Source organism: Ptychodera flava, chromosome 21 (genome assembly GCF_041260155.1).
Source record: "Ptychodera flava strain L36383 chromosome 21, AS_Pfla_20210202, whole genome shotgun sequence".
Classification (NCBI taxonomy): Eukaryota; Metazoa; Hemichordata; class Enteropneusta; family Ptychoderidae; genus Ptychodera; species Ptychodera flava.
The window spans coordinates 24,508,409-24,525,210 of record NC_091948.1 but is presented as its reverse complement, the minus strand read 5'-3'; the positions used below and the strand labels follow the sequence as shown (position 1 = coordinate 24,525,210).

General features: G+C 38.3%; 1 protein-coding gene and 1 non-coding gene across 2 annotated transcripts; one reads left to right on the top strand and one right to left on the bottom strand.

Moving 5' to 3' along the window:
• Positions 1-1,266: 1,266 nt before the first annotated feature.
• Positions 1,267-16,028, bottom strand: LOC139121804 (aquaporin-3-like). The gene is made up of 7 exons (XM_070687000.1): positions 15,761-16,028; positions 14,695-14,821; positions 13,323-13,460; positions 12,857-12,975; positions 4,965-5,182; positions 3,952-4,103; positions 1,267-2,316 (listed from the first exon to the last, which is right to left on the bottom strand). The coding sequence occupies exons 1-7, from the start codon at positions 15,866-15,868 to the stop codon at positions 2,225-2,227; spliced, it is 954 nt and encodes a 317-aa protein (XP_070543101.1). The 5' UTR covers positions 15,869-16,028; the 3' UTR covers positions 1,267-2,224.
• Positions 10,659-10,730, top strand: Trnaq-cug (transfer RNA glutamine (anticodon CUG)). Its single transcript has one exon. It is a non-coding gene; the product is annotated as a tRNA-Gln (tRNA).
• Positions 16,029-16,802: the final 774 nt, after the last annotated feature.

The window sequence follows — 16,802 nt, the reverse complement described above, 5'->3', positions numbered from 1 at the left end:
TGGTACACATACATAGGCTGTGATAGCAAGCTGAATGCCGAGACAATTCAACATGCTGCAGGGAGTAGAACAAGAACGCAGTCATAAAACTGAACAAAAATATTGCCTAAATTATCAAAGTTAATACAGCTACTGCCTATGGGTAATGTCACTATCATTAACGCTCTGCTACTGCAGTGTCACTGTCACTGCATACCTGAACAGTGACAGAGGTAGCTCTGACTCTGATGTACATGGTAGTTGAAGAAGAGTTTGGGTCAAATGACGTTCATGACAGTAAAAAATACTTGTACACAAATAAATAAGGCCAGAGAGCATAAACACATGGAAGAACACAGAAATTTTGGAATTCTGGCATATGAGAATAATCAAATATTAAAGAAAAAAGATGGGGTCACCATGCTTGATTTTCTAAATTTTCACATTCTTGTTATAAAATGATACAGAAGTAAAACTTTGAACTGTAAATACTAAAAGAAAAAATATGTGACCAAATGGAATTATTTATTTTTTAACCAAATTTGCAATTATTACACCAAAAATTTCAGAGATTAAAACATTTATTTGATGGAATATTTTAACCTTTCAGTATTGTCAATTTTGAGTAGCATCTAATCCATATAATATCTTGTAGTTTTGAAACAAATTTTTGGTAGGTCACTGTGCAATATGTCAATTAGCCAGAATTCACAATTTGCCTACTCTCTCATGATTGTAATTTTGTATGCTCTTTAGCAGGAGCAATTGACCTGGCCAGAGTTGGATTAACTCAAGTTTGCTTTTAGACCAATGAATCTAAAAAAATCACCAATGCATTTAAAGAACTTGCCTTTGGACTTTGACTATACAAAATGCTAATACAGGTAATGTTGAACACCTGTGAGAAGAACGGCGCAATACATGTTTATTTTTTATGCGCTCACATCCTTTACAAATATGCGGGCCTGTGACAGTTGGGGGGTTGGCAGTACATGTTTATTTTTTATGCGCTCACATCCTTTACAAATATGCGGGCCCGTGATAGTTTGGGGGGAGACTTGAAAAATTTTGACCATATAGAGGGGGGGGGGGCATTTGAAAAATTTGTAGGGTACTTAGGGGGGGGATCTGAAAAAAAAAGATTTCAATCGAGATTCCTCCATCCACCCCCCCCCCCTAATCGTTATTTGTGAACGCAGCCTTACAGGAATATTTTCTTAGATTTCTTCATGCAAACCAATGGGTAGGCTGCTACCTCAGTGAAAGATGAAGAGAGGAACAACTGTGTTGGTGATAATTCTTTATTGAAACATAAAAAAAGGTCAAGCGTCTAGCCGGCCAGTCTAAGCGATAAATGACAATAACAGCAGCAGTAGATCATGACAAAAATTATGTATTTACCATACCAGTGCAATATATTACTTCAGCCTAAGTCGATATCGAAGAATTATGTCGTTTTATTTTAACAATTGTTCCGCATTGTCGACCAAAATGTTTTGCCTGTGTGATCATTGAATATTATCTGGAACACCAAACTGTACTAGTACTAAGTGAACTTCAACAAACTTCACATTACAGATGTCGAATACTGTCTCACAGTCCTACGTTGGCGGTTGAGATTAAACACTTGTTTTCCAGGCTAACACTGAACACTTGCCTAGATTCGGAGAAATCTAGGTCACAGATAAAGAAAGAGCTGCGAAATGAATACAACATGGCTGACAAGTCCAATCTTTCACTTTGTAATTACATTGTCTGACAACTTCGGCCTTCGGTATGTTATGAATGTAGTATGAAACTTCATAGTGTATTGTTATAGATTCAAGGACGTCGCTCAGCGGATCATCTGTTACTTGCTGCTTCTTGTGCTAAAATATTTTGGGGTCAATGATTTATTTTTTTTTTGAGTGGACGTTAACTTATTTTCATTGGTTTGTCCAACGCTACATATTTTTGTACATATAGATCGACTTACGCAGATCAAATGACAAAATTGAATCAAGCAACTGACTAAAATGTGCGATTTGTTTCCATGATAACATGATCACTGCCTTAAAAACAAAGACTGCAGCTAGTTATGGACCCGATAAATGCTGTCTGATAACAGGTCGGTCCCTATATCAACATATAACATATAACATACTATATATTATAATTAATTAAAGCTACAATAATTGCCCTGACTTCTCTCGACAGTTGAACCAACTCCAGTCCACGAACATTTCAATATGACTTCAGGACTCAATTACTCAGCATTGAAAGACTTGTTTTCCGTTCCGGAAGTGCCTTGATCGCTCTCTACCAGGGCTCGGTCCGTATTCCCGACACGCTTCATCTCTGTAAAAGAATTTGAAATCAACCAAATGAATGCGATACACCGTACAGTCAAATTGGCTGACTGTCTATTTCAGATACAATACGCCCCGGGGACAGATATTCGGACTCTCAAACTTTCACAATTCTTTTCTGGTCTACCATTTGTAGGGGCTCATTTTAAAGCTCTTGGTGTAAGAAAAATTTTCACCGTCTTAGTTTTTCGAAAATCGAAAATTTTATTTTTCTCAACAGAGTTAACACAGGGATGGCGGCCATTTTGAATTATCGGTAAATCTCAGGTAATTTGTTTCTCTAGTACCAAACTTGGCACGGTGACCCTTGATTTTATTCTTGATTTTGAAAGAGAATGGTTTAATGATTCCTCGAGGAAAGTTTGAGAAAGTTTACTTTCGAGGCGCATACTACCTTAAGGTAGAATGTGCCTCGGGGACAGATATTCGAACTCTCAGATTTTACAATACTTTTTTGGTCTTCTGCTTCTGTGAGCTCATTTTGAAACTCTTGGGGTACGAAGTTTTCATCGTCTTATTTTATGCAAACAGAATTTTTTTTCCCATAGAGTTGACACAGGGATAGCAGCCATTTTGAATTTCAATTGTCGGAAAATGTGGGTGCATGCTAGCTCAATACAAAAGGAGAAAATACAACTTTGTTTATTTGCGATGAAGTGAGTCACAAGAACTGGATAATGATGGAGTTAAAATAATTTGTTGCTTTGTGACGTAATCGAATACGATTTTTAAATGCACATAGACAGTGGAGGGGGGACCCCCTCTACTGTCTATGGTATGCAGAAGTGACTTTTCGTGCACGGGGTTCTTGTTTGTCTCCGCTTAATAAAACTACAAGGTCCCGCTGGATTCAAAGTCCAGAGTGCTAACCATTACACCACGGGACCCTCGTTATTTAATAATTATAGCTTATCTAATAATATGTTATATAGCGGCCACCAAATTGTTAATTCAGTGATGAAACAATCACGTTATCCGAGATCCAGAGATCCAGTCCCTAAATAATTTACTTTTCAACCACATCCATTTTTTGTCGTTCACTGTGACTGAGGTTACATATCTGCAATTCTTAGGAAAGAACACTGTCCCTCCCATGGAGAGAAGAAATGTAATTTTGAGTTTTTCGCATAGGGCTGTCCTCTGAGTTATTTGCATCTGTTTGTCCTTTTCTGATCAAGGTCAAGTTTCGAGACAATCTTGACGGGCAGTGCATTAATCTGATTGATACGACACCCTGCATTGTTACCGTGACGTATCTACCACATTCACAATTCAGATGTTGTGACATAGAGATAGCAAAAGAGATAGCACGACAAGTACATGGCAACTCCGTCATTGCATTGTGGGGAACAGTGAACGCCTACATACTGACGTCATTCAGTCGAGGTTGCACAGAACGAGTCCTTGATCGACTGAATATCGAATCAACCTGTACTGATCGGATCTAATCTTCAAAAATAGAATCAATAAAACATTTATGAATCTATAATGCTAAAATTGTAGGTTTTGCATAGCTTCTGTCTTAATCTTCGAGAATCGAACATTTATACACATTTACCGATTATTAATTTTTTTAACCAGATAATCTTGTCTCGAAACTACTGTCCGCACGTTTGTCACTTACCCACATCTTCATCATTGGTTGTCACAGTCCCACCAAGTTCATTAACTTTGGGATGATGAGCTTCAATGAGAATGATGTAAACTACAGCTCCACAAATCCCACCGATGAAAGGTCCAACTATGGGAACCCACCACCAGTGTACACCATTGGGACTGGACGGCAGAAAGAAGAATTCTTGTCAAGGCAAAAACGTGTGGGACAACAAAGAAGTGTGCGGTCTTGCAACTTGAACTTGATGAAGAGCTTGGCATAGATTGATTGATCGATCGATTGATTGATCGATCGATCGATTGAGTGAAAAAAAAGAAACAAAATTGCACACTCGCTAAAAACAGGGAAAGAAATAGTTCGGTAAAAATGGAACAATATAGTCCCTCCTGCAACATAGAAAATAGTGTGATTTCAGATCAAGATATCAACCTGGAGGGCTTTAAGTACTTAAATTAATAAAAAAATGTGCAGGAGACACAAAATTGATGAAAGGGAGCGAAATCGCTGTCATTGACATTAATTGTGTTCTTTCCGGTTTTATTATTCAGTGATTTTAAAGCGCATGTCAATGACAAGTTCAGTTGAAGACTTTGTTGGCGTAGTTTATATTTTTCTGTAGCAGAGGTGTGTCATGATGTTGTTTTGAAACGATAGATTGAAGTTACATTTATCATGTGGAAAATACGTATGTTTTAACAATTATACAGAGAATATATTGTCAGCTTCCTTCAGTTTTACAATTCAATTTTGAAACATCCGGGGACCCCCCTAATTTCGTGCATTTATGTGTGACGTGCATTTAATGAATTATTGGCCCCCTCCAAAAAGCAACCAAAAAAATGAAAGTCTCTTGACCCCGATCTGTCCAGGCCTTTAAGATTAGTTTTGTTTCTGTTATTTGCATCATGTCCTGAATTTGTCCCTGTTTGAAGTATCCTAAATACTATCTGCAGCAGATACATTATGAATATAGATGTGTCATGTCAGAGGGCGTTGGAGATTTCCATGTGAAATTCACTTACGTCCAGACTTCGTCAGGGTAGCCGACCATGTACGAGAACAGTCTCGGCGGGAAATCACGGGCCGGATTCAACGGGTAGCCACAGTTTGCGCCGAACGACAAACCGATCACAAACACCGCTAAGCCAATCAGGAATGGTTCCATTCCAGTCGGTGGCTTGGCGTTTCTTTCATCGATGATAGCAAATATGCAAGACAGCAATAGCATCGTGCCCACAATCTGTTGTTAAAAACGAGAAACAAACTGAATTTTAAAGAATGCAAGGCCCGAAGAGAATCCGATTTAGGAGTTAATACGTTCGTTTGGAGCATTTTTAGAGGTCCTAGACATTCTAAGTTTACTGCAAACCGTACAACAAACAATAATAAAACATTGGAAAAGGCAAAACCGATGGTAATATGATATTATCAGTATTATTATAATAACAAATAGGCAATTGCGATCAGATAGAGGATGAACATTTTCCGTTCTGTTGACCATTGTCTAGTGTGTTATTATGATCATTGTACAGCTGGTCGAAGCTACTTGACACGAATTATAGCATGCCGAAAAATGATTACTTGTTGAACATTAATTCACACCACGTCTACACCTGTAGGCCTACACACTGGGTCTCGCGAGCAATATTCGTATAGAAGTTATGAATATGATCAATAAATGTCTTGTATTAAACTATTTTTCATTACACAAACCTTACCTGTGTCTAGTGTGTGCCTATTACTTTACCCTAGCTATCTGTGTATAGCATTTCAAAGAAAACAATCTATATCTGTTAATTGCCCTCCCTAATTCACTTCATTAATTTGTTCTGCCGATCACCGACGCGGGGGCTTATCGCCCTGACCAAATAGCTCGTTAGCAGCTCATAAGGTGGTAGACTACTACTTTATTGCTCAACAACACACTCAAGGAGTGCGGTAAGGCAAAAATTACAAAACTCAACAAACACTGGATGAAGCTGCTGCTGGGGGAGGAACTAACGTACAAGAAATAAATTTGGCAAGAGGTAGTTTATCTTTGTGAGTAAAGATACATGAACTTTTCTCTGTCATTCAAATCAAGAAAGCCAGGATTATACAAACTTGTGGATGAAAATAGACTATCTCGATAAGCTCTGTATTTTGGACATTCTATTACAAAGTGAAATTCATCCTCAACTAAAGACTTTCAAAACTTGCAGAATCTATCATTTGCAGGAACTTTTGGAATTGACCTTCTACCCAGTTCTACTTGTAGGTTGTGATCCGAAATTCTTAGTTTTGTCAGCCACCTCCTATGGGTAAAAGATCTTATATCTAGCAAGTAACTTTCAAATTCAAATTTTGTCTTAAATAGTCTGTAAGTTCGGAGCTTATTCCTCTGCATTCCACACTTCCTTGTATCATTATGAATGTTTCTCAGCCATGTTTGTTCATACATTTCACATAAACTATCATATACATTATTAACTGTGGAATTGATATTGCAAACACAAGACCATATATCACTCCCACTGTAAGAGTTCAAAATGCTTTGTATATAATTAGACCAATCTGAATTCAACCTGGATGTATAAGCAGATCTCAATAAGATGTCATCTGATAAAACCAATCGATGCCAGTATTTGAGCATGCGCTTTATCACCATTAAGTGAATTGGATATCTACCCAGCTCTCCAACAACACCATCAGACGGTGCATGTTTAGAGACTCCTAGGATAAATCTATAATAAGATATACTAATACGGCTAGTTTTCAATCGGGTTCGAACCCACAACATACGGCATCAGTCACCTAGCGGAGAGGCCACAGAGAGAACCGCTCGGCTAAATCTCCACTCCCAAAAAAGAGTGGTTCAATAGCCGGCTAAGTTGTTACATTTTTCTGACTGAGACCGCTCCACACGTTGTAGAGTTCGTGAAGCACTCACGCAAGCATGCTCACTATCATACATTGCACATACAAACTTTATCGAAGCGAAGAAACGAATTTCATCACTTTAACTGGGCGAACGATAACCTCGGGGACAATTCTGTCCACCAGCAGAGTTACCAACCCAGGGTAGAAAATACGGCTAGTTTTCAATCGGGTTCGAACCCACAACATACGGCATCAGTCACCTAGCGGAGAGGCCACAGAGAGAACCGCTCGGCTAAATCCCCACTCCCAAAAAAGAGTGGTTCAATAGCCGGCTAAGTTGTTACATTTTTCTGACTGAGACCGCTCCACACGTTGTAGAGTTCGTGAAGCACTCACGCACGCATGCTCACTATCATACATTGCACATACAAACTTTATCGAAGCGAAGAAACGAATTTCATCACTTTAACTGGGCGAACGATAACCTCGGGGACAATTCTGTCCACCAGCAGAGTTACCAACCCAGGGTAGAAAATACGGCTAACATCATTGAGAAAGTTACATTTGTCATTAATTTCATGTTCCCATATTTCACAGCCATATGTCATAATAGGAACAATTAAACTATCAAAGAGTGATAATGCAACTTTTACAGAAAGTGAACCATTTTGAAGGCCCTTACGAAGGCTGAAAAGAGCTTTCATTGCCTTCAATTCAAGATTGTGAAAATTACCTTTAAATTTACCATAAGGGGTAATGACAAAACCAAGGTAACAGTACTCTTTCACTAAGTCAAGAGTCACGCCATTGTAAGTGAGTGTAACTCCTTTTACAAGATGATTACTTTTGTTAAACACAATAACTTTCGTTTTCTTTATGTTAATAGATAATTTCCATTCACGACAAAAACTATGAAGTTTATCTAAGCAGCTTTGTAAGCCTGTTTCAGATTCTGAAATCAATAAAAGATCATCAGCATACATTAGACAATTGATAAGGAGTTTACCAAGTTTGATAGGACAGTCCTGACTGGAACCAAATGTACTGGGAAGATCATTTATAAAAATATTACACAAAGTTGGACTTAAGTTACACCCTTGCTTAACTCCTAAATTGGAGCCAAATTCTTCAGTAAAGCAGTTGTTACTTTGTCGTACCGTCACATGGACTTAATCAAGCTATAAAAATTACCATTAATGCCGTATTTCTGTAATTTTCAAAGTAAACCTGTACGCCAAACCCTGTCAAATGCTTTCTGAAAATCTACAAAACAACAATAAAGGTACCTACGACATGGACTATAGCTTGACTGAGAAAATTTCGCATAGATATGCTGATCGATAGCAGAACGCAAAACAAGAAGATTATCTGCAGTTCTCCTCTTTTATTTGCTCTGAAACCAGACTGAAATGGCAAAAGAATACCATTCGAAAGTTCATAAGCCTATTATTCAACACAGAGGTAAACAGTTTTGCAATGCAACTATTTATAGAAATCCCTCTGTAATTTGACGGATCACATGTATCACCTGATTTGAACACAGGGACCAAATACGCTTTTTCCCAAGCATTTTCGAAATGTTCCTGATCTGAGGATGACATTGTATAATGAACATAATGGAGTAAGTATGGAAGAACCACCATATTTTAGCATTTCATTCAAAATACCATCAACACCTGGGGATTTTCCTGATTTTAATTTACGCAAAGCTTTTAATATTTCTGATTCTCTAAATGTGGAATTAAGAATAAAGGTCACATCATATTCATTGGCTGCTTCCATTTTTGTTAATATACGTTTAGAAACATTATCAGTTTCTTCACAAGAAAAATCACTTAACTGCTTAAAGTGATAAAACCATTCAGCAGGAGAGATAGACGAGTCAATTTTCTTACAGACATGACTCCCTGAAATATTCTTCCACAATTTCCAGTAAACATTACGGTCTTCGGAATAAACCTTTACTAATTTCCTTAATTGACTCTCTCTGAAAGTTGACCGTTTATATTTTAAAATTTTTTTGTATTCTCTTTTTAGAGTGAAACATCTCCCTCTATTATGTGGATCATTTGGGTAGCGATTCAACAATTTTAGGCCTACAGCAATCTTTAAGATCTTTACGAAGTGAAAAACAAGACTTATCAAACCAAGGCTGATAGACGCGTTTTTATTTCTTCTTTTTCAATTTCGGCGTAACTCTACGTAAACAGCGATCTTAAACTTTGTGAATAATACCTTCAAATGCTTTTACAAGATTATCACAAGAATGGGAACTATGACACTCAATATTAAAATTTCTAAAGTCCTCTTCAATAGATGAACTTTGCCGAGTATTTAAGAAATCTTGTTTAGTATTATCATTCCACAAATATTTACTTGAATATGATTTACACTCTACATCAACTGACTGCTTCAAAATATTATTTATAGGCCTATTAATAGAAAAACCTATTGGACAATGATTAAGCTTAGAGAAATGTGTAAAAGCATATACTTTGAAATAATCTATTCGGTTCACTAAATTCTTTGTAACAATACAATAATCTACTGTACTAAATCTATTTCCATTTCCCATTTACAAGTAAAACCGTTAGAACACCCAAAGGGGAGAGCGCAAGACTCGCATCGAAAATTTTGAGAAATTGATGTGTGAAATGGTGCAATCTGAGAGGTGCACGTGTTTCAATAGGGCCGTTCACAGTTTACGTCACTGTTCTCTCATTAATATGCAAAAATAAATATTTGTCCGCATTTTTAGATTACGCTTTTGAAAATTACGCATGCAAGAACGACGAAAATACATCTCAGTGGGCGACTGCTAGTGTAACAGTGAATACTAAAAAACATATTCACGACTCAGAGTACAAGCTGCAAAAACAGCCACGCATGCAACATTGATAAAATTTGTCCGCATTTCAAGCTGCGTGTCCGATGTCGCGCGCGTACAGCTATATTTAGTAACAAACCTGTAACCGTGAACAAGGCTATTGATTTTGCACAAAAAATTGAGTAACCCCCTTCTTCCTCTCCATATTTTGAGCAACCCCCTTGAGGTTTTCAATTTTTTGAGTCAACCCCATTCCCTCACATTCCTCCGCCCCTGGCCGCCCTAAAATGGACTTTACCAGCCGGGCACAGCCGCCGTCGTCTGCACATCGACATACCACTGTCCCTCCACAAAATACGTATCCTCATGGCTACTATCTCTGTGTTGCAGAGCGGCACGGTCATACCAATACGGGACGGCCGCTATGTGGTATGGATCGGAAAAGTACGCCGCCGTTGATCGGTTCACAAGGGACTCTGTTTGACACGGCAGATAGTTGCCACGACGATATTTATCTCGTTGATCTGCAGACTACGGGGGATGCATGATGTGCCCTGCTGGTAAATATCACATACACCAGCGACCCCGCATGTGCCGTGCATGAGGGTCGCGGCTGTCAATTCCGCGTCCGCAGCCGAGAAGTCGGAGAAGGTAGTTGGATCACGTGGACTGTGATTGAACTTGAAAGTAGCATGTTTCTTCCCTTGAAGCCGAGAAACTTGGGTGGTCTGTCTTTATTTGTCGTTGTAAAAAAGTGATATGCTTGAGTATTGTTGTGTGCGTGAGCGCTTGCGAGCAGCACAGGTTATCGTAACGTCGCTTGGATAGTCGTTCGAGGCGGGCGGCCGCAGGTCGCCGTTTACTTGGAAAAAAGAGACGGCGACCTGAGCTGCGGCCGCCCGCCTCGAACGACTATCCAAGCGACGTTACGATAACCTGTGGCGAGCAGTATGCAATGAAACCCATACAGACGCATATGCACCGAAGTGAAAGGTCAAATTAGCATAGTATAGGTGACGTAAGCACAAGGGGTTCCATGGTGTAATGGTTAGCACTCTGGACTCTGAATCCAGCGATCCGAGTTCAAATCTCGGTGGAACCTTTACGTTTTGTTGAATGTCGTGAGATTTTTTTTTCGATCCGATATATTATTGATATTTCTCTTATAAATCATCCTTACCTTGTTATCAATATTTATATGTGTGCTTTCGTCTTACCATAGTGAACCCTTATGGGAGAATTTTGTGACTGAGCATGTGGTTAATGGAATGTACTTCGGTTGCCCCGCCGGTAGAGGATGCATGTGCCGAAGTTCCCCGATATACCATTTGACAGGCATTTGATCAACACAAAGTAGGTCTAAATGTGTGCGCCACATATTTGGTATTTCTTTCCACCTCGTCCAAATTTACATATGGAAACAATGTTCAAATCCCTTGCGAAAGAAACTAAATTCACGAAAAGCCCTCCCCATTGATAGTAGTTTAATCACACAGTAAATAGCCTATAATGCAAACGCTTGTCCCATATTCATCTAAAGCTTTGTTTTTAACAAAGATGCTCAGCTGTCGTGCCATGCAAAGAGAGTGAATACGCGGAACCGTTGATTTGGTATCTCATATTAAACATCCATTAGTGAAGATTTTTTGAAGAACAATTGATTTTCATTTTTTTGCTCGTGATATCTCCGTGTGATAATGCTATCTTATCAATAATAATATCAATCATTATATGCTAAGCGTGAAGCCTCAGAGTTTACTGCGATTATATACATATATATATATATATATATATATATATATATATATATATATATATATATATATATATATATATATATATATCGAAGTATACAGATGTCCTCGTGGGAAATTACAATGCTCGATGCTAAGCAGAGCGTTATAAATAAACAAATTACTTCAAGAACAAATCAATGAAATCTATTACTTAAGTTTCATGCACCCTGCAATCCTCAGATAGAAGTGAAAGGATTCCTAGCTTGACACTCTTACTTATATGATTGGGACGTACCATTCTATTTGTAGGTGGTGTTAAAATTGGATACTATTTGTTATGGTGGCGACATTTTGAAACCAACTCAGAGCGTTTGTTTAACATACCGCATAACAACTAGGTAAAACGTTATGAGATTGTATTAATCCAACACCCAGAAAGAGGCTCCCAGCAGCAGGAAATTCCTGCTTTGCAATCATTGACATGTATAAACATATTATAATCACAATCAACCAATATTCAAGCTTTCATTGGAATTCTCACATGTGTCAAAAGTGTTAAAAAACAGCTTAGTGTCAACAATTTACTTTCCAAGATAATATTCGCAAACTCGCACGTTGAATTTCATCAGTCGAACATAACCACTCGACGAAACAAATTTTGAAGTGGGCTGGTTTTTTCCTTTTCAAAATAGTTGGTAATAGTAGAGGACGAGATGCCGTCGGGAGTACGCTAAGTGTTTGTGACAAGAAGAATAAAACCATAGTGTGAATGTTTGTTTGCGTGTTTATTTAGTGTGCACTTTCAATTGTTGTCATACGCCACCAACAACATTTAGAGTCATGCTTGGTAACCATAAAGCAGACAACTTGCTGTGTGATTTGGGAGGCAAAATGTACAGCCTGGCTAGCTGTTTGCCCGGCCATAGTCGGGATCACCTTAATTTGGGTTGGCAAGTTAGGTCCGGTTGGTGCTGAAGGTGACGCTCTACATTATACAAGTACGTCAGAAATTATCGAAAGTCGTGACGCTGGCAATTATTTACAGGTGACATGCATGTTTCATTTCAGTGGAGGTTGTATCTTTAAAAACAAAGAACTTTTAAGGTCGAATGCGCCTCGGGGACAGATATTTTGACTCTCTAAGTTTTACAATTCTTTTCTGATCTACCACTTGTGGAGGCTCATTTTAAAGTTCTTGGTGTATTTTCTTTTCACTGTCTTAGTTTTTCGAAAATCGAAAATTTCATTTTTCTCCATAGAGTTAACACAGAGACTGTGGCCATTTTGATTTTCGAATATCGTAAATTTTGGGTAATTTGTTTCTCTAGTACCAAAATTTGCACGGTGACCCCAATTTTTATTCTCGATGTTGAATGAGAATGGTTTAAATATTCATGAGAAAAGTTTGAGCAAAAGTTTAAGTCTCATCGTCGAGGTGCGAACTACCTTAACATTGATTCCAGTTTTTCAAAGATATAGGCCTATACCTTACCTGATCTCCAAGTCCGCTCGCTATACTCAGATACTGGCCCGGATATGTCGCAAAGATAGCGGCCGTTGCGTTTGGACCGGTGACTTGTCTTATACCGTCGTCGAAGGCATTGATGGCGTCTAAAATGCATTGAACAGAGAGGTGTGAAAGTATATTATGTTAATATGTATATATACACTATCTGTTCTCAATGATATGATTGTTTCGTCAAATTTATAAATTGAGATATTAAAAACAAACTAGTCTGATTCATCATAGAAGTATTCTAACTTTAAAAACATGGATAAATATAAATATAAATATTTTTAACTTTCGTTTCTCGCGACTTTGATTTTTACCAAATTTCAACTTTGTGAATCTTGTGCGTCAGCTGTTTGCGTAGGATTGGCCGACGAGGATTTTGTGGAATACTTGACCTAAAGGAAAAGTGTAATTTTCGACCACGTACAGATAGAGATTACATTACCATAATAGACTCCGTAGACACATGCCGAGGCAGCGAACGCCCCCAAGCACTGCATAATCCAGTAGGGGATAACTTTGTACCATGGAAATCTACCAACCACTGCTTTGGCTAACGTCACCGCCGGATTAATGTGAGCACCTTAGGAAACGAAAACGACACGAAAACATAACTGACACACGAAAGGGATAATAGCTGTAACTTTTTGTCATATTTTTGTGATTTTATTAGATAAAACGAGCATATTTCTTCAGTCCTTCCCCTAAAAAACGTTGAAATATATATGAACTTGAAGCCCTCTCGTTGCTAATGCGTTGCATTGTTTCTATTCTCTTTAAAATTTTATCTTCGCTGAATAGGACCAGAACTGCCCAGTCATCAGTCACTGTGACTGTACTCTAACCCTGCTTGTGTGCAACACTACTATTCCTGGTACGAGACTATTGTATTACTGTCAAGATGTTTTATGCAAAGGTTGAGTAAACCCATTTGGCATTGATATTATTTGAGTCAGTGAATTTGTGTAAATATATTTCTCGTGTCAAACTACGTATTGAGTCCCACCAACAATAAGACACTGAGGGTGACGAGTGAAACACTGTAGTAGAGCCAGGCTTTCAATACACTGAGAGTCCAAGTGTGAGGAGGGCTTTATCTGAGTTAAAATCTCTCATTCGAAACTCATTTCATGTTGTTTTTTTACATGACCAGGGTTGTGTAGAATCTTCAAGACTTCTTAGAAGTTGCTTAACTGCTGGCCATCAAATGCAATGGAATATCCAATGAAAGCATAAAGGCATCTTACTTTACTCTTGTGTCAAGGCAGTTTACTTCCCCCATCATGTTTCTGCCCCATACTCAAACTTTGACTCTTGAAAACGTAATGTCTTGCGCGGGATATAACGTACAAACTCCATAAAATACCTCGTTCTTAATCGTCGTTTGGTTGAGGTGTTTTAAGGTGTATAACTTAGTGGTAAACTGATTTTTGGAAATTATCTGAAAATGCAATGCTATACTTTTTCCTTTTTAACTGCAATTATATTTACTACATGAATCAGTGTTTTGGTATGATAGGGGAGAATTTCATTTTTCCGGAAATATTTAGTCGGAAAAACACACATCTCTCATACTATAATATAACGCTATTGGAAATCTCAGAACTGACCACTCGACCCAACGCTACACTGCTCGGTTTGAAAAAAAAGACGTATAGCTTTCGGATGTGTTAATTTAAAGAAGTAAAAGGTAATAATTTGACGATCAGTATGAATGAAAGTTTTCACCCCTGTCCCAAGCTGTGTATATTTATCGTGAAGGACTAAAGAATGAATATCAATTATTATGTACGTTTAAATTGTTACTTAGCGCTTACCTGAGACACTCGACGCAAAGTGAATGCCCATGGTAACGGCGATACCCCAGGCCCAGTTGACGGAAAGATATTCGCCGTACGCTCCACGGCTAAGAATGCTTTGGGCTTCAGATCCATTTCCAAAAATCTGTATGAAAGAATAAAGGGATTTGTATGTGAATTTCACCAATAAATTGTTTTCAAACTTCTTTTCTCTAGAATAAAAGTTTCACCACTAGTTAATGGTGAACGCATCTGCGCGTGCGCAATGCGTGCTGACATTGTGTATGACCTTGGGGATTGTTTGAACGAACTATTACGCTATGGGCATAATCATATCGCTCAATCATACCAGACTTGAGATGAACGCAGTGTGTGTGGAGAAGCTTGGAAACTAACAATGCCAACCCTTGGGCATTGATATCGTTCTTGTTTCCCACCCATTGCAATGTCATCAACACACATCGTACTAGTCTGTTTGTAAGAGCAACATTTTTTTCAGGATTTTAAGTAAAGAATTTATATTTGAAAAGACTCATAGTTTAAACAAATAAAATCTACAAAGGTCATAATGGTTATATTACATCATAGGTTAGAGCATAGACAAAGGGTACGAAGGTGTGCTAAATTTAGACGAATCTTTTACGCAAAGAATGAAATTACGCGATAATTGACCGTACAATTTGTATTTTAGACAGACCAGTTTCATACAGCCTTATTGCAAATATACGGTTTGTTTTTGTGTGTCTGAAAATAGTATCAATACATGTATTCATATTGATACGTCTTTCGGGATTTCAACGTTTATAAGATCCTAGCATACCATCGAATGCCGCAATTCCGGACAAGACTGGCGCTCCTTGAGTGTGTTGTCTTACCATGACTTCATATCATGACATAAATAACATGCATTATTCCAACATATTTAACATATCTCTGCAGTTGTTTTCTTCGATTCTTCCAGATAGGACATATTATTCTTATATTTTGGATGCAGTGTATTGATTAGGTAGTCGCAAGGCAAGCTAAATCAGCCGGCAATGATGATGTCATTTTTTCATGTCAAGCGTTTCGAGTTCTCACTTACCATAAGTATGAAAGTTCCGATGAATTCCGCTAAGGACTCCCGAACCAGACGATTCTTGATCGCGATAGCATTGGTGATTTTGTTGATGAATTTCGTATATGCGCCCATCTCAGCAGAAATATATACCCCACTGCGCGCCGCAGGCCACTCCGTAAGTGAAATCGAAAAAATTACACCCTCTTTCCTTAAGTTGTACACAGACTGGCTCGGAGCAACAACTCTACGTCTGAGTGTGATATTAACACTGCTCTTCAAATTCAACTTCTGTGTGAGTAATTGTAATGTTAGGGATGTGTCTTAAATTCCGGAGAGTGTGTCTGTGATCATATTGAGCAATGTGAGTGTGTCGCATCGCACGACCGTTCATTTCTCATACCTTTTCCCAAAATCTTTCTCGCGCCTACTCGACATAAATTTCGGCGACAGATGACTGTTCTTTCATCACACAGTCTCATATCGAATCACATAGCCGCGCATGTAGATATATATATATTGAAGTAACTATTATATAAACGCACATTTGCTTTTCATCGTCGTCAACTATGCAATCTTCAACTACATGGTCAAGTTGTTTGAGTTGAACGACGTGACAGGCATTTGTATCAAACCAAACATTAAGTTCGCCTCAACTTTATTACAACCGGCCCTAAACTTTTGAAGGGTTACTTTTAATAGAAATCTACATGGACGAATTGTCTTGATATGTATGTACATTAAACCTGTGCATGTTATATCGGTGACCACAGTGAACCGTGAATGTTTTGCTTTAATGTAACAAACGTCTCGGTGGTGTGTGTAGCGTGAGTTCCTCCCTCCCTTCCTTCTATTAAGTAACCTCCCTTGATGGCAGTAAATAAATACCAACGGTTTGTCGAACTTTGCCCCTTATTCTATGATATAAATCAAATTGTCGGTTGTAATTGTCCACTGACAAAGACTCAGGAGAGACCTGCCGAATGTGACTTCGTAGCTCCAACAACTGTTAATGGGTTTTAAAAGACACTGATCACGAGATAGCGGGGCAACAAAACTTTCTATGTCT